Source organism: Squalius cephalus (assembly GCF_949319135.1).
Source record: "Squalius cephalus genome assembly, chromosome: 20".
Classification (NCBI taxonomy): domain Eukaryota; kingdom Metazoa; phylum Chordata; class Actinopteri; order Cypriniformes; family Leuciscidae; genus Squalius; species Squalius cephalus.
In genome coordinates this window covers 24,712,877-24,736,571 of record NC_137141.1, presented here as the reverse complement: position 1 = coordinate 24,736,571, position 23,695 = coordinate 24,712,877, and the positions used below count along the sequence as shown (strand labels likewise).

Below are 23,695 nucleotides of genomic sequence, written 5' to 3'. Positions count from 1 at the left end.
GCAGTTGGGAGGTATGCGGTGGCAGAAACCGTAGGATGTGAGGCAAACAGCGCTGTTTTTTAGTGTGTGTGTGTGTATGTATGTATGTGTGTGTGATACGCCCTATGAGCCGCGCGAGCTCCTCTCATCATCATACACCTCCAGCACGCGCTTGCCGCCTTTATCCCGGATTACTTTAATCGCGCTGTACATTTCACTCTGTTTCCTCTTTTTTTTCAGTTTTGCCCCCAATCCACACCTTTCCCTTCTGTATCTGCAGTGTAGGAGGAAAAAAGACTAACATATATTTGTGTACAGTGAGTGAGGGGTGAATTTCAAATCACACGAAGGAAAGAACAACTTCTTTCGTCTCTACACGTCAAATATCACGTTAAACCGCATTAACCCACCTATCAAAGCGCAGACTGGATACATTTTCTATTTAACGTTTACGTTTTACTCCCGAAATGCCAGGCTATTCGGATATTTGCCAGAAAGTCGGGTTGATACCTCAACCCGAAAAAAAGAAAAACACCCGGAATGGTGGTAAATTATGGGCAGCAGTCCATTTCCCTTCACCCCTCCTTAAACTAGAAAGGGAACCTCTAATTTTCCACAATATCGTGCCAACAATTCATCCTCCAGCTACCTTCCACTGGAGAGTTTGTGTTTTGTCACTCAATTGGACATGGCCAGCACTTAGTCTATTATTTTATGAGCCACACTTCCCTTCAGATCAATAACTTGTGACATTCCCAGAATTACAGACGGTTAATTTAGTTTTTAGAGGCACTTAGAAATTTTATTTAAAGCTTTTCACATTTGTGAACACACACTGCAGGATTTAATTGCGGTAATCTTTAAATGACTTTATAAAGCAAGAGAAGAGAAGTAGGCTAATATGCTTTCAACCTATAGATTTCTTTTTTTTCTGGGTTAATGCTGATTCTTGGTAAATTGGAGGTTGTATGTTTATATATATAATATATATTATATATATCACCAAATCCAATATTTAATATTTTTAATGCATGCTTTTTTTTGCAGTGTTAACAACAACAACAAAACTTAATAAACCTATTTTAATAACTGTAATTATAAATAATATCATAAAGATAATTATTGATCTTTACTGTAAATGTGTATGTTTAGTTATTTTACTTTTAGTATAACCTGTTTGTTTAAATATTTAAATTAGTCACTTTTGTGGTTGGAAGTATTACAGAATGATTCCCCTCTTTATCTGGCACATGGGTGGATGATTTTAAATGGTAGAGCAGTAGGAGTGAAGAGGATTGTTGCTGAAATGAGAGAATGCTACAGTTGCCTTTTTGTGTCCATATTTTACAGTTGGGTTTTGGAAATGTGAAACACAAAAATGTTTCTTTCGCGGGTGCTGAACTTGCTCTGTGCATTGTAAAGGAGAGCACTGCATGCGTCTGAGGATGACTGATGTTTATGATGACCTCTTTTATTTGACAGATGGAGATTCAAATACAGCAGCTGTCAAACTTAATAACTGAGCACATGAATAAATGGATCTATTCACACAATCCAAGCAAGCCTGTAGCATTCATACTTTTCAAAGCTCTTCTGTCTTTCATGGTGGAGCACAGTGATACTAATAATACAGAACATAAAACTCAAAATCATATTTAAAACTAAAGCGATGCATCAAACATTAAAATATGTCTTTGGCTAATAATAGCTTGGTCTAACTTCAGAGTCAGCTGGAAAGCCTCAAGGACTTCTGTTCCTTTTAAAGAAAGAGGAACTTGTCAATAGGTCAAAGCAGTTAGTGTTTTGTGTCAGTTAGTGTTAAGTTTCACATGGAGCCCAATTACTGTCATATGTCTCTGTGTGTGTTTGACCCCTGACTTGCCTTTCAGTTAATCAATAGGTCTTGGGGAAACATGTTGGACATGTTAAATCTCCAGAATGTCATCAGAAATATTTCTTGCATTAATTTCTCATCTGACATTTGAGGTTACAAGTATTCAACCTTGTGTGCCACAAAATTGCAAATCAAATAGTTTTTTATTTGGAGAGCAACAGTTTAATGGGCACTTAAGATAAGCACCCTGTCCCTAACTATGTAATATTTAAAGATCAGGTGTTTCTTAAAGGAACATCCTGTCATTATTTACTCGTCATCAAATTAATGCTATTAATTTACGTCATTTATTAAAGCTATTGAACGGTCCAGTCATTGAGCTTACATGGAAAAGGGCATCTTAAACATGATTTTGTTATTTCAAGAAGAAGAAAAAAGCAATATTACTTATTTTGAAACAACACAAGGGTGAATGAATGACGACAGAATGTTCATTTTGATAAATGAACCCCTTTAAATGATGCAAGATGTAAATGGGAATAGTTGACCTAGGTTTCAGACATTGTGGTACTATCACATCAATCATAACACACAATGCCATAATATTATGTTTTGCTGTCTCTTTGTATGTTTTAGCAACTACATCATCATTCATTTAAATAACGGACATAGGCTAATTATGTTACTGTGTCAGGTCTATTAGTCGAATGTAATCAGTTCTTGAGCCTGTGATGCCATTATATGCTAAAGTAATTATGTAAAATCTCAAAGTTAAAATATCAGAAGTGTTACTAGCCTGCTAAGATAAAATATTAAAAGAATGTTATTCATGCATTGTGTGAATTTACGTAGAAAGATGTTTGTTACAAAAGGCCAAAACAACATATGCTAAAAATTGTTTATTGCACCTACGCAGTTTAGTAACCATGTTTGTCCCACCAATTAAAATTATTTAAACTCTTGCCAAACCAGAAACCTGATTAAGGTGGCACATAAGGCCACATTGTGCTGATTTTTCAGCTTTAGTTTACATAGTCGGTTGCATTAATATTAATTAGTAAAGGTTATGAAATTCTTAATGGTTCCTGTACACATTATATATTTAATCATAGCAGTTACAGCTTTGAAATTAATAATTAAAAAATGCTGTATATTTATTTTTATAGGTTTTGCATGACAGAGTGTGATGACCCATGCACGGCAGAGGAACTCTTTATGTGGATATAAGAGTGAATCTGCGGACCAGGTGAGCTGTCAGACAACTATGGACAGAACTTGGCCAGAAAAGAAGGCTAAAACATGCTCTACCCAAAGAAGAAAAGGTAAGGAAATAAAAGGGAAGACCACCGAGAGAGACCGGAAGCTGTACCCCCTCAGGGGACGACATGGATTGGGTGAAGTGAGCGCACTTAACTGCTGTGTCGTACTGACGCGCTTGGACGAGAGCGAAACGTGTAGGAACAGCATGAAGGCCAAGGTGAAGGAAATGCAGGGGAAGGCGAAAATCTGCAAGTGTCGCAAGAAAGCCTGTAAGATTTGCCGGTCAGCGCCTGAACCAAAAAGCAAAGTGAAACCAGATAAATCTGCCTTATACACAGAATTCATCCCCGAACCTCGCCAGAGACGGCTGGCCTCTCTGAATGCAGAGGCCGTTAACAGTCTGCTGTTGGACAGAGAGGACCCCCAAAAGACATCAAAACTCTCAAAGAAGCAGCAACAGACAAAAGGAGACACTTCTCTTTCTAAAGACACAGCGAAAGATAATGATTGTTCCAGAAAAGCCCAAGATAACCGAAAACGCACGTGTATCGGAGAGACTGAACAATGTCGAAACCCCAAAAAAGCAAAGGCGGAAGCCGACGCTATTGATCTCCAGACTCTAAACAGTCCTGCTCCCAAGCGCCTGGCTGGTTTAAATGCGGCCGCCCTCCTCAAGCTGACCAGCACGTCCTCTGGAGTGAAGCGCAGAGGTAAAACAGATGGCAAACCGAGCGGTGGAGGGGTGCGAGGGAAACAGCTACAGTCTAAATCGCGTAAACAGCAGCACAACTTGGCCTGTCAATCCAAGTTAAAAGTAGCACAGCAATGCTGCAGCCTCTGTGAGAAGCAAGCCCTCCACACAGAGGCATTGTGGGACGGGAGTACAGGAAGCCATGGCTTTATTAGCCCCGGATATCAGTGCAGATCCATGCTTGGCTTTCCCCTGAAGCCTGTGAAGGAAGAGAAAACAGAGACTGATGTGAAATCATATTACTGCTGTTCCCAGGAGAGATCAGTGGAGTACTGCCATAGACTAGCCTTGTTCCTCGGCCAGAAAACCTTCCCGGAAACCGATGAACATTCTCTGAAGGGATTTCTTCCTTCTCCTCACACCCTGACGCATCCAGCGATGCCCATCGGTGCCCATTCCTATCCATGTTACCCTGGGTACTATGTCCACATTGCCCATCACGGGACTCCAGCGCATCCCGTAAGCTCAAATCCAGGAAGCCACACGCCCTCGTCAGTACCCCAGCTGGCGATGTGTACTAGTGGGGTCCAGAGACCAAAATTGCTACCCTCTTCAGTTTCCCATACCACAGGGATCCCTCATCCGGCATACTGTAACTCTGTGGGCACCTGCTACGGAGAAGCCTGCAGGCTCAACAGCTATGCCTACAGACCCACGCAACCCATCGCTAGCAGGGGCTGCTCGTACAACGCAGGATGCTCCAGCTGCATGCACAAAATGGAAAAAGGTAGGATGGGAAATGGAATGAAAGATAAAAATGTCTCTCACTTTAACTTTACAAGGATGTTTGAGCATCTGAAACAGATTGCCTGCTGTTTTTCTGATTTAAGTATGGAGGAGAGAGTGAGAGTTGGTAAACTGTGCCACATTTTATGTTTAAGTAGGGCTGCATTTAGTAAAGAACTGCAAGCTTGCAAGACGCTGTTAAAGTTTAAGTACTTCATAAAGCAAATATGCACATATGCGCGTCAAACAGACAATGCAACAGGTTTTTTAAAGTCAACATTTATGTGATTAAAGTCGGGTCGACGTTGACTAATCGCTGATGACGTTATTAATGAACGAATAAGCCTGAACCTCGAGCTGAGACTCGAACGCGGGTTGCCTTGTGCACAGCTATGGCATTTGATACAGCGCTGCCCACAAGGCTATTGCTCCTACATAACAGCTTATTTTTATCAGTTAATTTGTCTTTGGGTCGTTATATTCCTCACAGATTTCTGCTGTTCTAAATCAGATACAAATAAAGTAGCACAGTAAATAGAACATTTATATGAATGCATTAGGGAGAGAGCAATTGCGTTTAAATGAATTCTACCTGGCAGCGTCTCTCGAATAATAGTGCAACTGTTTTTTTTACTAAGAAATATATGCTAGAACATTTCAATTTCTGAGCTATTTTATTGATAAATCACAACAGTGTTGATAATACACCTCTGTGCTTCTGAATGATTCTCTGTACGTGAGAATCATCAAAAATGACAGTAGAGATTTATGTTACAAAAAAGATTGATCCATTTTAAATAAATACTATTCTTTTGAACTTTAAGATTAATGAAAAATGTTAAACAGTTTCCAAAAAAATATTAAGCAGTACAACTGTTTTCAACATTGATAATAATAAGTAGAGATGCACCGATGTATAGGCCAATAATTGGTATCAGCCGATAAAAGCAATTATTTTTACTATCGGCCATCAGCCAATTGTTTAAAAACAGAAGATGATCCAGTCCAGTTCTATCTTGCCAATAAAAAAGGGGGGCGGAAAAACATGTTCAGACTGCAAATCATACTGTGTTTAAAGAAAGTCTCTCTTTTGTTAAATTTTGGGCAAGTTAATGTGACAATACAGAAAATACATTAACAGTAAAAAAGAAAAAAAAAAATTTATTTGACCCTATGAATCACCCATAGTTCAATCCAGGGTTGCCAGATCTGCATTTTTTCCCTACATTAAACATTATTTGTAGCACCTCCCATCCAATAATCGCAAAGAGCTTTGCGCTTTGTTTTAAGTCTCAGCTTTCAAATTCTGTCCATTTTATCACAAAATTCAAACAATAAATAAAGTTTTGGCACTCTTAAATTTGACATGAAAAAATCGTTGTAGCGCCTCCGTTCAAGCAGCAACGTGGAGCACGAGTCATCTCTTCCACTTTAATAGAAGTTATAACACACACACAAAAAAATTATGTAACCAATGTTATGTTAATGTTAATGTATATGTTAATGTATATGTTACATTTTAAAATATATTAAAATAGAAAAGTTATTTTTTAAATTAATAATATTTCACAGTTCACACACACACATAGGATATATACTTTTAATTTGCACATTGTTTGGCGGAGAAAATTGACTGGATGAATAAAATAACGAAAATATAATTTGACTTATATTAAGCCTTATTTACCTTATTATCCATAAGGTATACATAAAAAGAGTGACAATGGCACATCTTGCCTCACTTTCCCCTATAATGTGAGAGATGGCTTATTTTTTTGTTTTAGAAAATATCATTATGTAAATTAACAAAGGACTGATTTTTAGAGAAAATGTATCTCTTAAATGGATGGAAGGATTTCCACATTCATCATTCTATTCCATGTTTGTATCCTCAGCCTTGACCCAGTCTCAGCAGTAGACATCTTTATGAATGAGCTCACACAGTCTCAAAGTGACTGATTTAAAGGTGTACACAAGAAATACAGTGACATTAAAAGATGTCAAGAGAAACCCTGTCAAGGTTGCGGGGAAAAAAGTAACTGCTTGAATAGGAGACAAAAGAAATGAAATTCCCTTCCCCAGCCACGTCATTGTGGCTGCATGTTCCCTGCAGTCTGTTCGCTGTTGGTTTGCATGTGAGTAATTGCCACAGGTGGGGAAGGGGTGCTGGTTATTTTTGTTGGCAGGAGACTTGAACTGTCTGTTCATTGTGAGGTGGCAGCTGTGGTCTTGCAGACGCATGTGAACCTCAGCACAGGCAGAGACCTCCGCAGAGATGCTCCCTTGTTGGTTTTTAACCACACGGCTCCGTTATACGATGTAATTTTTCACTCACCGTAATCTCCGTTAATGAGACAGTAATCTGACTCTCTGTGGGTTTCCCTTTAGGTACAGAATGACTTTCACCGTGACAAGACAAACAAGCAAAGCAAAGGCATTTTAGTATTAATTTGAAGTTGGTATATTTGGTTTGCTATTAAATGGATGTGGAAATTGTGTAATTTTTGAAAGTGCAAAGTGCTGTATTGAACCGTTCAATACTGTGCGAGCTAAAACTGAGTGTAAATTTATTAAAACTGTCTGTATACTGCAGGGGGAAGTGAAGTTTTCCTCCAAAAACGCAACACTTTCATGCTTGAGTGAATGTACAATGATTGTGTTTTTCCTTACACGCTTACCCAGACTCGATCCACAGAGACCAAGCGCTGTGAACTGGGTTATCTTAAGTATTGTTATCTATTTTTTTGTGTAGACTGAGTGCGATTACCACTCCAACGGCATGTCATTGTGTGCACTTGGCTGTTTGATTTGGTCAGATTCGGTGTTCAATTTACGCTTGTTGGTTCTATTAGATTTGGAGTCTAGATTGTAATAAAATGTCTGCATTTGCTATTCATTGATGTCAAACCTCAGGGGATGAGTAGGGTAATACTGATAGACCTGATCTTTTGCATGAGAGGAGTCTGCCTTGCTGCAGTTTAAAACCACCAACATGTTAATCAGCTATTAAAGAGTCATTCCTCTTCCCTCATTGCAATGGTGAAGTGGCCAGTGAAACAGAAAATCAAGAGATAAGAGAGAATTAATTTCAGACAAGTCTTCATGCCTTCACTCTCTGACCTCTAACCCTGATTTGACCATGCAGATAGACTAAACTGCATTTAAATGACTGGAAATGAAACTCAGCAGTCTCACAAGATTTCCAATTTAATTAAAAAATGGAAGACTTATGATTGAATTTAGAAAATAACTCTATAAAATAATATTTTAAAGAATATTAGATAGTTTAATCAGTATGTCGATGTTTTTAATATGTTTAATAAGTAAATGTAAATGTTCTTTGTTAAAAGTTTTAAAGGTCAATTTTTGAAGCATAAAATTTCAAATTGCACTCAATGTTTTTTTCCTTTTAATTTGACAGTTCCCAACTATGCACTTTTGATTTCTGGTTGTTCTTTTCCATACAAAACCAAATCATTAGGAATTATTAGTGTATGAAACATACTGTATCTTTGTTTTAGCCTATATTTTGTAACTTGAGTCTGTGGTCACAGTGAACTAATCATTGTACGGGAAAATGAAAGATCAAGATGTGAAGAATAAAATCACCTTTTGCTCCATGGATAAAAATCAGGATACAGTACAGCTTTGGAACAAATCATGACAGAATTTAATTTCTGGAGTCAAGATGAACCCTAAAATGCACATTTCTTGTCTCTTTATGCATTACCAGAAGAATGCATCACATGTACTTGCTCACACCTCAAATTTCCTCATCACTATGGGAACCACATAGGCAATTGACAGGTTTCCCAAGATTGGCTCATCCACTCTGAATTTTTTTTTTTTTTTACTACCCACACAACCTTTACGACACCCTTGGATCACAGCAATTGGATGTTATTGAAATGATAATGCACCGTCATTGTTTTGTTCGAGTTCAATAATGAATTAATAATCAAGTGCTTCACTGTTTCCACATTTCTAAATTGATATGTAGTTCCTGTCATAAAATCCAATCCCCTCAAGGTTGTATATAATTGTGGTTACAGCTCTTAGCTTTGCATCTGACCACGCAGCATCTGGCACATTGACTCATTTATGACTGCATTAGTCTGTTGTGTTGTATTACATGCAATATGGTGTTTATGATCATAAATGCATGTTGAGCATTTTATGAACCAATGATTTTTGCTTTCTCCGCTCTGTAGAAGACTACTCTTATCCTCTGGATGACCACAGCTCATCCATCACGATGCCTTCTGCCCTGCCTCTGTCCATCTGCCCCATCTCCAGTGTGCCTCCATCCACCCAGTCAGTGCCCCACCTGCAGACGCCTCTTCCCGATGCCAGTCGACCCCAGGTGCAGATTAGAGTGGGACGGGAATGCCCTCAGAGGGCCAAGCCGCCCAGTGGCTCTCGTTCTGGGGTGCGGGACTCTGCTGTTTGCCCCCATGTTAAGGATGGCCAGCTGGTAACAGGCCATGGCAGCGGCTCTGCCAAGCAGCCTAAGATCAGTCGTCGCCGGGCAACAAACGGCTGGATGCCTGTTGGTGTGGCAACAGAAAAGGAAGTATTCATTGTGGTACGTTGCCCTGTCCGGGGATGGTGTCAACACAGACTGGCGTATTGAAAGTTTCCTAAAAAGACATTTAGGAGGTGCCCGGAGCCAGACTTAAAGGGATAGTTCACCCAAAAGTGAAAATTCTTTCATTAATTACTGAGCCTCGTGTCGTTCCAAACCGGTTAGACTTTCGTTCATCTTCGGAACACAAATTAAGATCTTTTTAATCAAATCTGAGTTACTTCTGTGCCTCCATTGACAGCTAGCAACTACCACTTTGACGCTTCAAAGAGTTCATAAAGAGATCGTAAAGCTAATCCATATGAATTGAGAATTGAGTCCAAAATTTTCTGAAGAGATATGATTGCTTTATATGATGAACAGATTGAATTTAGGCTTTTATTCACATATAAACGTTCGTCAACTCACACATCAGATATGGTAAATGGAAACTCAAGCATGATTGCTTGATGTGCGAGAACCAATGAGGTTCATTCTCGTGTTACGCAGTATGTGTGAGCTTCTGCGAGAGGTTTGTTCTCACGCATCAAGCAGGTTCGATTGAGTTTATGTTCACTGATCAATGTTTATATGTGAATAAAAGACTAAATTCAGTCTGTTCATCATATAAAGCAATCGTGTCTCTTCAGAAAATTTGGACTAAACCGCTCATATGGATTAGTATGGATTCATATGGATTAGTTTTACGATCTCTTTATGAACTTTTTGAAGCATCAAAGTGTCAGTTGCGTAGCTGTCAAAGGAGGAACAAAAAACACTCTGATTTCATCAAAATGATCTTCATTTGTGTTCTGATGTTGAACCAAAGTCGAGTGGGTTTGGAACAACATGAGGGTGAGTAATTAATGAGAGAATTTTCATTCATTCATCCTTTAAAGCAGCGATTCATTGAAAGATATTGCATTTATTATATTATTATTATTTTTCCTGGTAAATTACAAAATAATGCCCCAGGCAAATTTCTTTTGAACAGCTGTTGCAAAATGTCAGTAGTAAACATTGTATTGCGTTCATTGGAAAGGTCATGATTATTAAATTCCAGTGAGGTGCTTTTAAACAAGTATTTTCATGCTGCTGTTTTCTTCTCTATTTTAGTGTTTTAAGATCTTATAAATAACTTTAAGAAAATTAGTTTATGAAATGTTTACACACTTTACTTCAGGATTCAGCAGAAGAACTATTTAGTTCTCCACACTGCAGAGTCACGTACTTGGTCTTTGGGCTGCTCTATAGACCTTATGCGCCAGAAACAAGCATGCAGATTTACATACTGTAGAGTTAACGAAAGTTATCATGACCATTGTAATGTTTAATGCGGATGTCATAACAAATCTCAGTAGACTGGGAAGATTTTAAAACAAGTGGTTAATTCATAAATCTGTAAGATCTTATCTTCATGCTGTGGAAGTATAAACCGGTAGACAGAACACAAAAGAGCACAGTGCTGAAAAGGGGCGGGGACTACGTAAGATCTGTTGGAATTTGGACACTAGTTTTACCCTTTGTCAAATAGAGTACTAAAAACAAAGTCATTTTAATTCATGAAAGACTCTACTATGTAATGATGGTAGATACTGTATATTTTTCCTCGTCAGTATTTGTGCAAAATTTCGATGTAGAAAGTTTTTTGTTAAAGAAATTAATATTTTTATTCACCAAGGATGCATTAAGTTGATCTAAAGTGACAGTCAAGACATTTATAACGTTACTTATTTGTAACTTACAAATAATTGCTGTCTTCTGAACTTTCATTACAGAATCCTAAAAAAAATTATCACGGTTTCCACAAAAACCACAAGCTTTTTCTACATTGATTGAATGATTTCTGTAGGATCACATGGCACTGAAAATTGGAGTAATGACTGCTGAAAATACCACAGGAATACAAAACTGAATACAGATCACAGGAATAAATTTCACATTAAAATAAACATTTTAAATTGTTATAATATTTCACAATATTTCTGTTTTTACTGTATTTTTGATTAAATAAATGCAGCCTTGATGAGAATTAGAGACAGATAATAGAAAACATTCTATTAATCCAAAACTTGAATGGTAGTGTAGATATATTTCAGTATTAAATCCATAGGTCACACTTAAGTTTAGGGTCCAATTCTCGACTTTTGGCTCACTAAACTCCTAATTACTGCTTATTAAAAGTTAGAAAGGTTGTTGTTAAGTTTAGGTATTGGGTCAGGTGGATTAAGGGATGTAGAATATGGTCATGCAGAATAAGGCATTAACATGTGCTTTATAAGTACTAATAAACAGCCAATACCCTAGTAATATGCATGGTAATAACCAACTAGTTAATAGTGAGAATTGGACCCTAAACTAAAGTGTTACCAATCCATGTGTTAGTTTTTATATTTTTAGCGGTGGTGCTCTCAATTAGCATGTTAACATCATGCTGTGCTTTAGCTGACCTATTTAAAGGGTCCTTTTTTTAATTGATCTCCTTTCGCTTCTGCAGTCATGCATTTAGATGTCTTTTAACATCTGTTATTATTGCGTCATAATTCATGCTGTTTTTTATAGCTCCCCACATGTTGCATTTGAAAGACAGTGTGTCAAGTTAATATTAGTCCATTTTTGAAATGCATTTTGAGACTAGTCGTTCAGACAACCCACCCACTACTTGATTAATCTATATCAAGTAAAGCTTTAAATAATTCAGCTGGCTTCAAGTTGACCCCTTATTGGCGTTTTTAAAATGTGTAGCTTTTTTTTGTACATGTCTAACGTGATACAAAGGTGTATAATGAGATAAAATGTGGAACTCTATATTTTCATTTGATTGAAGGGTGAGGAATCAACATCCCTGCGCAGATGCTATGAAGGAGTGCAGAGAGATGGAGAGGTGATCAGGGTCAGAGACGCCGTGCTACTGCGCTCAGGTCCCAGGAAGAAGTCCTTGCCTTATGTGGCCAAAGTCTCCGCCTTCTGGGAAGACCCTGAGTCAGGTAAGGCTTCCTCTAAACGCCGTTTTCTCTAATACATCAATGAAAGTCACAGAAGAGCTCACAATACTTGAATCCTACTTTTAGGGGAGCTGATGATGAGCTTGTTTTGGTACTACCGCCCAGAACACACTCAGGGGGGTCGCATTCCCAGCATGCACTGTGAGGTGAGTCTAGAATTGCTCGTGGCACAGCCGTGTGGTCCTCCGGGGACTTGCAATGTCAACATTTGACTTCCTTTGATTATGAGTTTTATATAGGAAGTAGGCAGCACAAGTTTCCTGTGTTCAGTAAACCACTGGAATAGGGACACTGGACAAACAAATGATTCCCAGCACTCTCAAACATCTTATGAACACTGTATATCTACTATAATTCATGAAGGGAATGATATTTTAACATGCCTGTATCTTCCAACTTCCATGCATTTGATTCAATATGTATCTGCATTTTCATTTCACATTGTATTTGTTGCAATATTTATTTAGTACACTTACAGCATGGATTCCCTTAAGTTAAATATAAAATATTAAAGCTGTATTGAATTTTTCCAGAATGAGATTTTCGCGTCTCGGCATCAGGATGAAAATAGTGTGGCATGTATTGAGGATAAGTGCTATGTGTTGACATTAGCACAGTACTGTAGGTAAGCGATCATATTTATCGCCAAGTGTCAAATGTATCATCACCTCCTATCCTTTGTACAAATCTGATCTTTAATGTTTCAGATTTTGTGCCTTGGTGAAGTGTCATGAGGAGGGCTTACCCAGACGTAGCCCCCTGGTCCCTCCCTCCGACTATGTAATTCCAGCTCATCGTTGCGTGCCCAACGACATCGATCCTGACCTGGTGTTCGTCTGCCGCCACGTTTACGACTACCGCTACGGCCGTCTGCTGAAAAACCTGCAGTAGGTCTGGATGGAGCCATACACTGAAACCAGAATCCAAAACGTTATGACACAATCAAAGTCCTATCAACTGGACGGCCACAAGTCTTTAGGGAGTTGTTATTGTTTCCCACTTTTTTTCCTTTAGGATAAATGCTCTCGGCGTAGCACTCCTGAAAAAAAACTAAGTTTCAACTATTATCCCTTGTGACTTTATATAACGGCATTCTGAGCACAACTTACCTTGAGTTCAAAGGTACCGATCGCCAAAATGTGATTTTTTCACTCCATGAATTCGAGTATTTATTTTTGCAGTTATCTTTTATATTTGCTGAATGAGTGTAAAAAGAACAAAAAATTAATGCAGGTACATTAACAATGACCTTGAAATATGTAGTAGAGCTCTAATATTCTCTTTTTTGGTAGTAAACGCACCCTTATTGAACTAATTATCTGTTGATGGAAGGTTCAAAATATTTATTTTTAGATAAATTGAACACAAGCTCCGTGTTTCAGGAGGCACCAATCGGTTTGATCCTCAACGCACTGGCCAATCATTCATTTAGTCATCATAACAGGGTGTGGGGGATCATAGATTTATTGTGGCGGACCAAATATTCTAGAATGCATTTGGTTAACTTACCATTCTTGTTGACTGACCAATGTGTAATGAGCTTTCGTCCTCCCGTCGCCCATCATGACTTGCCTTATATCCTACACCGAGTTTCCCCGTTTTCTGCCTTCCCAGCAAACCAAAGGTTATCACGCCACTCCTTAACATCCACCTTCGCAACTCCATTAGTTTGCACTAAAATGTATCATTCACCAAGTCAGCAGTCTGACTCAGTTCAAAATGTCACCTGCTACTGATCTCCAATGCAGGAAAATACTGTGTATTTGTTGTACGTGTACAAAGATACGAGAGAACTCGCAAACTGTCAGTTACAAATGTGAATGGACAAACTTTATCTCGCGTGCACAGGCCTGCTTTCAACATGTGCCCTTTGCTTCTCGTCCTACATGGTAGTTTTGTTACAAGATCGCTAATTATGAAATGAGGAAGCTGTTTTATATGGTCTGTTTGTGCCTTTAAATAGTTAACAGTCTGCTATGTGAAGAAACACTGGTTGATTGGTTTTGTTTTTCCTCAAGCCTCTTCGCGTTTTTGGCCTGCTTGTTTTTCACCACATTTTTATCTATGCTAAAAAGCATCGATAAGATTGTCTGATCGCACTATGCTGACCTTTACACTTCCCTGTTTTGGACTTTTTGCAAAAATCAAGAGGACTTTACATAAGAGTTACAAAGTGATATTGTACTCACAGGGACTCCCAAAAAGGTCAACCTCTGATGAAGGAGGAGACCTGTTTGTGGTTTTGTTTTGTTTTTTACATAAAGACTATTTGACTTAGGTTTTTTAAGTTCAGATGTGATTTGTTGAGGTATTTTTGAATCCATTCCTTTCACATTATTGAGATCTAAGTGAATGTTAATCAATCGGAAGTAATTATGTCATTGTGATGAAGTTATATATATATACACACCAAACTATACAAAAGCAGAAGCGAAATAATCTCGTCCTGATCTTCCGTTCTGTTTTTTTTTTTCTTTTTTTCTCAGTTAATGTTATCTCCCAGCGTCAGATATGCCAGTTTAGACGTGTTAATGCCATAGCGGTTTCGTGGAACATTTCAGCAGAGCTTTTGCTTTGGTTGGCAGTGTGGTTGAGTAGACTCCTTGATGGTTGCTGTTTTTGTCAAAATTATGTATTTTTGAAATGTATACTTCTCTAGCAGAATGTTCTGGATGGCAAATACAACATATTGTGTACCAAAATGAGGAGAGGTGGAGAGGATTACGTTCATTCCTCTGTATACAAAACTGACCATGAATTCCAAGCTCTTTTGCTCCTTTGATGAATGGCTGTTTGTGTGTATGTGGGCGAGCGTGTCTATACAAATATATATATTTCAGTGCAGCATGGAAGTACTGGGCATTCTTTGAAATAATAGATCTAGCACAGCGCATTTGTATTATTTAAGATAGAAATGTATATTATAAGAGGAAAATATTTAAAAGGAATAAATAATATATGAGCATCAAATCCTTTGTATTGTTTGTTTTACTAATACCGAATTGAGTTCCTTGACTTCTGATGTATTGATGCAGATCCAAATAAACCATAAAGCACATCATTACATATTTAACACTGGTTGTGAGATGTTAACAGCTTCTCAAAGCCCATCCTGAGGCATCTTTCAAAAAAATCCATATTACATAATGAGGTTTTCCTCAGATGTCTGTGTATTTTTCCTGTAGGCTTTGTGTATTGCCGTAACTTAAATTAAATCAATGTTCAATTAATATTACATTGTGTATTAAAAAACCTTATTACTGAAATTATTAGACACATTTTTCAAACAAAAACATGAGGAAGAATATACATAACATAAGCTGTTATTCAATGCATAGTTGAGAATGACTGAATAAAAGTCATTTTAACTTATATTTTAATATATTTTAGTGAACACAAGCTGCACTGGTGCAGAGTTGCCACAGGGTGTCATGCTGAACCTACCTGGAGTCCTGGACCCTCTTCTGCCCAACAACACTGTGTTATTAGAGAAATGAAGCACTGCTAGCAGTTGCAAATACTTAATATGCAGTAAAACATCCACCATTGCCACGTCGCCTTATAATGCACTTTTAACTTTATTAACTTTATATTAAGTGGCTTTAAGTATGTACTTACATCGAAAAATAAGTACAATGTACTTATTGTGTTCATGTTGTATTGTAAAACACTTTTGCTGCTATTGAGGTGTGATACGGGTATAGGGACAGGTGTGGTAGTATGGGTGGATTAAGGTGTATGGGAAGGATCAACAGTGTAATTACAAATTGAATTACATGAATGTATTACAGCTGTAATTACATGCAGGTATTTTCAAAATGTAAGTACAATGTATGTACACAATACGTCCATTGTATCAAATGATTCATTTCAATGTAAGTGCATAGTACTTAAAGCCACTTAATATAAAGTGGGACCCACAATTTTGTTGCATCATATGTAACTTTTCATTTCTATTAATTGCTTATATGATGCATTTACATTACGTGCATATTGTCTCTTAAGCATCATCTCGGGAGCCTACTGAAGCTGTCCAGTTTGTGACTTGAAATGAATTTTCCTGAAATGTTTTTTTTCTCCTTGGCATTCTCAAATTCTCTGTGCCCTCTCTGTGGACTACAAGTACAATCCACTTGTAGATTTATCTTGCTGCCTGTGGATGCTTCAATCCTCATGGAGACCAGTTGGGAAAGTACTTGCAATCAGATTGAAAAATAGATTTCTTTATATAGGTTTGAAGCCAGAAAGGCTTTTGCTCTTCGTGTTTTATGTTCTACTGGTGTCGCTTTATATGATGCCCCGCAAACGTTTTACTAAATCAAATTACCATGCTGCTGACATTACAGAAATATGGATTTGCAACAGCCGTGTACGGCAGGTCTTATTTGACATTTGATTCGTGTACAAATATGTGTGCATTTGGTGAATTCTGAAAACTTCAGCAGAGGGCTTGAATGAAACTCACACCATGAGCTAAATTAGATTCTTCTGCAATCTTTTGTTTGCATTATTAATGATCCATGTGAAAAATGATGTTAATGTCTTGGAAGCAATAATGATATTTTTAGTCCTTCAGTTATGCTAATGTTGTAAGATAAGCACAATTTGATGTTGCCATCTGTCCAATAAACAAGTGCTTTCATTGGCTCATGCCTACATTTACAGAATAACTGCTGTTTACCCTAAAGAGCAAACTGTTGCTATTTTAATCATTTTGCTTTACTTTGTTTCCAAGATTATTTGAAATCATATAGACGTGTCAAAGTTATATTTGGGTCGGGAGATGCAGGAAAATATTTCAAACGTTTTAACAATAAAATGCTTTTAGGCTAATGCAAATTTGTGCATAGGTAAATGTACCTTACGAATGTTTAAAATCTATTCATAGCAGGGAAACAAATCATAAAGTTTATAATGTAGAACCAACACAGATGTATTGTTTATTCTCAGTCCAACATAAACAAATTTCAAAACCATTTCAGAGCTGTAATCAAATCTTAGATTATGAAAGAAAGCAAAATCAAATTTTGCAACTCATCCCTTATCAACCAAATGCACTCCGCTAGAGATTCAAAATGTTTCCATGGCATTTCAATCTGTAAATTAATTGAGCAGGTAAGCAGCATTATAAATATTCATGAGGCATCTGATTTATTCGCGTATCAGTCCTTGTATTCCATCTCACTTATCTCTGTGAGAGACTTGGATAAGTGCACCTTTTCCTCAGTCCTCCCAAGTGAGATAAGTGAGGCTTTTTTTTAGATGAAAAGAGAAAAATATACCATTGCTCACACCAGCAGCTTTGCTTATAGACGGAAGAGGAAAGTAAATCATCAAGGAGTCTTTTCTTTATGTTGACATGTATAATATAAATGCATTTTTCTGTCTTTTTTTCCAGATAGAATATCATAATTTCCACCTTGACCTTTTAATGTCAGTCAAAGAAATGCACAATAAACATAATATTTCGGAGAGAGCAACAGATGTTTTAGGACAAAAATGCTTTCTTTTTGTGTGCTTGTATCTCTGAAGAAACTGATTTTTAGGTAACTTTTAACTGTAAATTCTATTAATATACAGTAGCCACACACTGATTTCAAACCGTATAATGCATATTTAAAAATCATATTAAAATGTGATATTGTTTGTGTACAACAGTTAAATACACAAGAAGTTAGTAGTGAGTAAATGATGTTTTACACAATATGGTCAGTAATTTTCCATCTATTTTTGCTACATCAACAGTGTCAAAGAATCACTCTGAGCAATCTGTTTCGAGAGAATCGGGTAAATTAATTATTTATTGATTCTTTTGTATAGGCAGTTAAATTTATGAATCAATGTTGACTGAATTGGTTGAATGAATTATTCAATGACTCGCTCATACGGACCAATGCAACAACAATGGTTAACCCACCTGATATTCATTACCAAATAGTTTTGAACAGTGATTTTTAAGATGAGTCTATGGTGAGTAGTATAGTGACACAAAGCCTAAAAATAATCATAATATGCATTTTTGGTTTTGGTATGATTTGAATTAGATTTTTTTAGAAGTAGTAAATCTTTCAATGCTTACTATAAACTAAACTCAGAGAGCGTGGAGGAACAGTGTGATATATATCTAAGTGGGGGAAATCGGTATGCTTCTGATAGCTTGAGAGTGTCTCGATATGATGGATGTTTCCAGGGAGGAAATGACTTGCAGCTGTTTTACTCTATATATTCTGCACCTGTCTGAGTTTTGAAGCATGACACATGAAAGACATACTGACTATAAGTGAGGTAAAACTGAATGTGGCCCACTGTTCCTCTGAACACACGTACAATTTTTTTTTACAAAATACAAAATATGGTAGTCTATAATAAATACTAGATAATAACAAACATAAATACTAAATTTACTAATACTACTTTAAAATCAACAGGTATTGTCTTTCACAATCCATTTTACTTCCACACTGTGATGAGAAATATGAGATATTAAACAAAATCTTAAAAAGTGGCATTTTTTTGCCAAAAAGAACAACATTTACAAGCATAGACATTCAAACTTACAAAAGATGGCTACAATACATGAAATTCTGTAATACCATAAAGTAGTGATGTAGTACTCGAGTCCGGTCTCGAGACCGATTTCTGCTTTCTCGGACTCGACTCGGACTTGTTCTTACAAAGACTCGGTCTTGACTCGGACTCGACCCTTCAAAGACTCGGTCTTGACTCGGACTCGACCCTTCAAAGACTCGGTCTTGACTCGGACTCGGCATAGGCGGTCTCGTCCCATCACTAGTCCACTAGAATACATACCACTACAAAATTTTAATTGACTGTTCGCAAAGACCCGCCCCCCTTAGTTACTGTCGCTATGTCCGACAAGCTACACCGTTCTCACGCCACACCATGTTCTCATGCAGTGAAAAATACATCGCGGAGCAGAGAGGAGACTGACAACACGCTGACAGACAGGACAGACCAGGTTACTTTTCGGTTACTTTTGATATTAAACATATTAAACAAAGTCTTGCCTTTCAAATTTGGTCATTTTTTAAAAGAAATTTAAACAATAAATACCGTTTTGTGGCTCTTAAATGTCACGTGTAGTGACAGATCGCTGTAGAGCATCAGTTAAAGCTGCTCGTGAACTGATCATCTCTTCCTTCTAGTTAATTTATAGCCTCAAATAAACATGAACAAACATAAGAAGCAATGTTGTTTTAACCACGGAAAGGCGTCAGTACACTCCGTGTTTCAAGTTCAAATCCTCCCTAACCAACGGACTCGGTCTCGACTCGGACTCGACCCTTCAAAGACTCGGTCTTGACTCGGACTCGACTGAATTTGAAAACCAACGGACTCGGTCTCGACTCGGACTCGACCCTTCAAAGACTCGGTCTTGACTCGGACTCGGCATAGGCGGTCTCGTCCCCATCACTACCATAAAGAATCTTACAAGCAATTGAATTTTAGAGTTCTTTACAGCATTCAAATTTATATCAACAACTTTCTTGAAAATAAAAAAAAAGCTAAAAAAGGCTTCAGAAAAAAAGTAGCAGTTTGAGAATGGAGACAGAAAAAAACAAGTGTGCTATCACTTTCAAAACAAGCAGATGTATGTTAGTCCTCTCGTCCAAATCATATGAACAACTGAACCTGAAATTCCCCCATCTCAGTTATTGATTTTAGTGACAGTAAGAGGACTTTAGTATCAATATCACTATAATATTGTTGCAGTATTCGTCCTTTTGCTAGGTTGGTGGTTTTGTATGTTGCAGTGGATCCTTTTTATTAGCGGAAGCCGTAAGATGAAATACAGGTATGTTTATAAAATGAATTGAACTCAAATCAATATTTCATGTCCATGCATTTATTCATTTGTGGAAAAGGAAATCTTTCAAAAGAAGAGCACCTAGTCTCAAGTGTAGTGCTGTTTTCTCATATGTTTCATTGGTCATTTTCAATGGAAGAGATACTACTCAGGACTTTTTTTTCTCTGTGGAAAATAATTTTAAAGCATTTACCCCCGCTGTCTACTTCTTACCTCATCCAGAGTCACCAGTGTTTGCGAACCAGACACTGTTCTCTGGTGCAGCATGACAATGAGATCTCCATCCAGTAGCAACTCTACCTTGAACACTAATGATGGAGGTCACTGAACTCTACTTAGTCATGCATTTGCATAGTAATGAAAAAATACAGACCTTTTTCATTTCATTTTATTTTACCCCGCTCTTGATCAAAAAGAGGGGACAATACCTTTGTATCCATCAATGCTCTCAATACTACTTAACAACCGCTGTGTCATAAATGCCTGGTTGTTGAGCTCCATTTGAGCATTTAAATGAAAATTCCTGTTAAGGCTGGTATAATAGCCATACATTTTCTATCATTATCTGATTTATGTCTGCTTTATACTTATAAGGCCTGTTCACAACAAGCGTGATAACTGTAAAGATAAAAATAAAGATTTAGTTTTAAATATAATTCAAAATTTTTATGAATACACCACAACCATAACAATAATGACAGAGGAACAATATCATTGGAATCACTTTATAAAGATTTTTTCCCCAGCTGATTAACGATAAAAACATTGAGCCAATCAGAATCCATCGTACTTTAAAGGCCCCCTGAAATCAAAATAAACGTTTTTTTAGCTTTTAGTATGAATATGTTAGCCTTAAGGTTATAAATCAGCTGGTCTGTTCTAAAATTCGCATTTAGGAGTTTTGAATTTTGAATTCAAAAAGTTTTGAATTTTGACTTTAATTCAAAACTTAAAGTCTCTCACTTCCGCTAAAATGGATCACAGATTTTTATGACATCACCGCGGACTTCAGCTTCTCATCACATCTTCTGTCCAATCAAATGCTCTCAAGAATCTAAAGCTCCGCCCCTATGCTATAAATACCACCTGGACAAAGCGACCGTTGACACGTCACGGAGCAATATGGGTTGAAGATGTGTGTTCGGTTTCTCAAACGCTCGAGTGTTATTCCGTTTTCTAACTGTACGTTGGTTAAGAATGAAATGGCTAGAATTTATTCACACCTCTACTATTAAATCCAACGTATCATCAGCGCTCGGATTCGCTTCCATGGTGCTGTCAAGTATGACTTGCTGTCTGTGAGGTAGGCTAAACTAATAGTTCAGTCATTTTAAGCCAAAATGGGGGTCAACCTTGAACAAATTGCAACAGAAGCAAACTCAACTGATTTTGTATCCTCAATATGTCCTGAGTAATGAAAAAAAGCCCCAAAGAATCCCATTAGGGGAAAGTTAAGAAAAAGACCCAAATATAGCCTATTCATAAGCCTATTCGTTCTTTTTCTTACTTGAATAGGGTAAAAAAATTTACCTTTAGATATCACCATGAAAATTACTCTATGAGAATACATAGAGTCACCTTTAGATATCACCATGAAAATTACTCTATGAGAATACATAGAGTCAGGAAGAAGTACTTTAGAAACCAGCCTTTATTAATTATTGCAGAGATGGGGTTTGGGGCTGGGTCCGTAAGACTGTTTCTGGGGATTCACTTTTTATTTTACCTACCTTTTGTCTTCTGCATTCTCCTTACCATTGTCTCCTGTTCTTCCCTCAGACTCGTCCCCCAGAAACAGTCCCACGGACCCAGCCCCAAATCCCATCTCTTAAAAATTAATAAAGGCTGGTTTCTAAAGTACTTCTTCCTGCCTCTATGGTTTAATGCTCATGGGTAGCCTAAATGGGTTCCATTCAGACCTTAACATTAAGTATTTTACTGTTATGTGTCAACAAGATTCAACAAGACATTTTCACCTGGCTAATGGCTATACCCAATGTTTAGATCTGTTGTGGTATTTATGCAAATTAGCACATACATAATTAATTATGCACCGTTTGTCCATGTTAACAAGCAATATAAAAAAACTTGTAATACATTTTTTGTTTGTCTTGATGTAAGTAATCAACTCAGTAATTTTCATGGTGATATCTAAAGGTTAACATTTTTTACCCTATTCACGTAAGAAAAAGAATGAATAGGCGTATGAATAGGCTATATTTGGGTCTTTTTTGAAACTTCCCCTAATGGGATTCTTCAGGGCTTTTTTTTCCTTACTCAGGACATATTGAGGATATAAAATCAGTTGAGTTTGCTTCTGTTGCAATTTGTTCAAGGTTGACCCCCATTTTGGCTTAAAATGACTGGACTATAAATGCTATTGTGTATTTGAAAAGGAGGAGACATTCAATATGTCCCGCCTTAGCTGTCTGTTTCCGTGGAAATTACGTCAATGAATCATACAAAGCTGCGCGTTCCAAGTTACATCCAGTGGTGTGGACGCCATCTTTATAGTTATCATTTTTCATTCCTGTTCTGTATGTACTGAAAAAGTTAAAAGATTTGTTGTGGAGTGAGAGGAACTAAAATAAATGTTTATATTGTTTAAAATGTTTATAAAGGTTTTTGTGTTATTTAGGGCTATTGGTATTTTGCTAAAACTTGACTTAGCCTACTTACCTGTGTTTTCTTTCTTAACAATGCAATTTTAACCCAGTGAAATTTATAGTCATGTGTGACATACTTTCCAGAGAGCACGGTTAGAGCTCATTGGCACTGCATGCTTTAATGCATCACCTCTGCCGCTCTGCAAGTGATTCATTCAAATAAGATTGATTGATAAGCATTGCCTCCTGCCTTTGGTCACCCTCTCCTTCTCTCAGGTAACTTGTGTTCTACTCATTAGAGCTGCCTCCTGCCGCCACGGATAATAAGTCGGCATAAATGGGTTAGCCACTGGACCTCGGGCACTCATTGCTTTTCCCAGATCTCAGGTCTTAACCTGAAGCCATTATGGAGACCTTTTCTTAAATCTGAGGGACTGACCGCCAAGCAGAGACAGTGTAATTGCTATGAGAAGAGATTCATCAAGACTTAAGCTTGTGAAGCAGGAACGGAACATGCTGACAAAAGCTGCTTCATGCAGACAAAATGGGGCCGATCAGAAATGGAAGTTTAAATGCCTTCAGAAGCACACTGAAGGCCTCATTTGCATATGGGGATTTGTAAGGAGTCGCCTCTGTCTCTCAAGTGGACAGTGAATTTGGTGGATGGAACAAAAAAGAAAGACAGTAATGCATTTTGTCTAGTAGAGTGTAACATGTAGCTGACATGAGAATGGACTGAAACACTTCAATTAAATGTGTTTACACTGCTGTGCACTTATTGTATGATGGGCAGGAGGGTAATTCCTAACCTATCTTTTGAACTAACTTTTTAAAATATAATTATATGTTTGTGTTGTAATTTTAGAGACTATTTCTATACAACACTCTTAAAAATAAAGGTTCTTTATTGGTTCTTTTTTGAACTGTTCTTTGAGGAACCTTGATGTAACGTTTTATTCTAAAGATAATTCTTTGCAATGCAAGGACTGATACTGTTAATTATTATACTGGGACGATTACGTATAGACAAGAAAAATGAGCTCTTGTTAAACTGATTATCTTACATTTAAATAATGACTTTGAATCCTATTTAAACTCTTTGGAGATTAAACAAAAATCCCCCAAAACATGTATAGCTATAA

At 37.3% G+C, this 23,695-nt stretch overlaps 1 protein-coding gene across 3 annotated transcripts in view; it reads left to right on the top strand.

Annotated features, from left to right (window-relative positions):
* Positions 1–15,184, top strand: part of bahd1 (bromo adjacent homology domain containing 1) — a 31,342-nt gene extending 16,158 nt beyond the window's left edge. For all 3 annotated transcript variants that reach the window (XM_079853496.1, XM_079853497.1, XM_079853498.1), the window contains exons 2-7: positions 2,980–4,551; positions 8,762–9,135; positions 11,942–12,101; positions 12,186–12,265; positions 12,653–12,744; positions 12,827–15,184. In XM_079853496.1, coding sequence (XP_079709622.1) covers positions 3,000–4,551; positions 8,762–9,135; positions 11,942–12,101; positions 12,186–12,265; positions 12,653–12,744; positions 12,827–13,010 — 2,442 coding nt within the window. In that variant the 5' untranslated portion in view covers positions 2,980–2,999 and the 3' untranslated portion in view covers positions 13,011–15,184. The remainder of the gene's footprint in view (positions 1–2,979; positions 4,552–8,761; positions 9,136–11,941; positions 12,102–12,185; positions 12,266–12,652; positions 12,745–12,826) is intronic.
* The last annotated feature ends 8,511 nt before the right edge of the window (positions 15,185–23,695 follow it).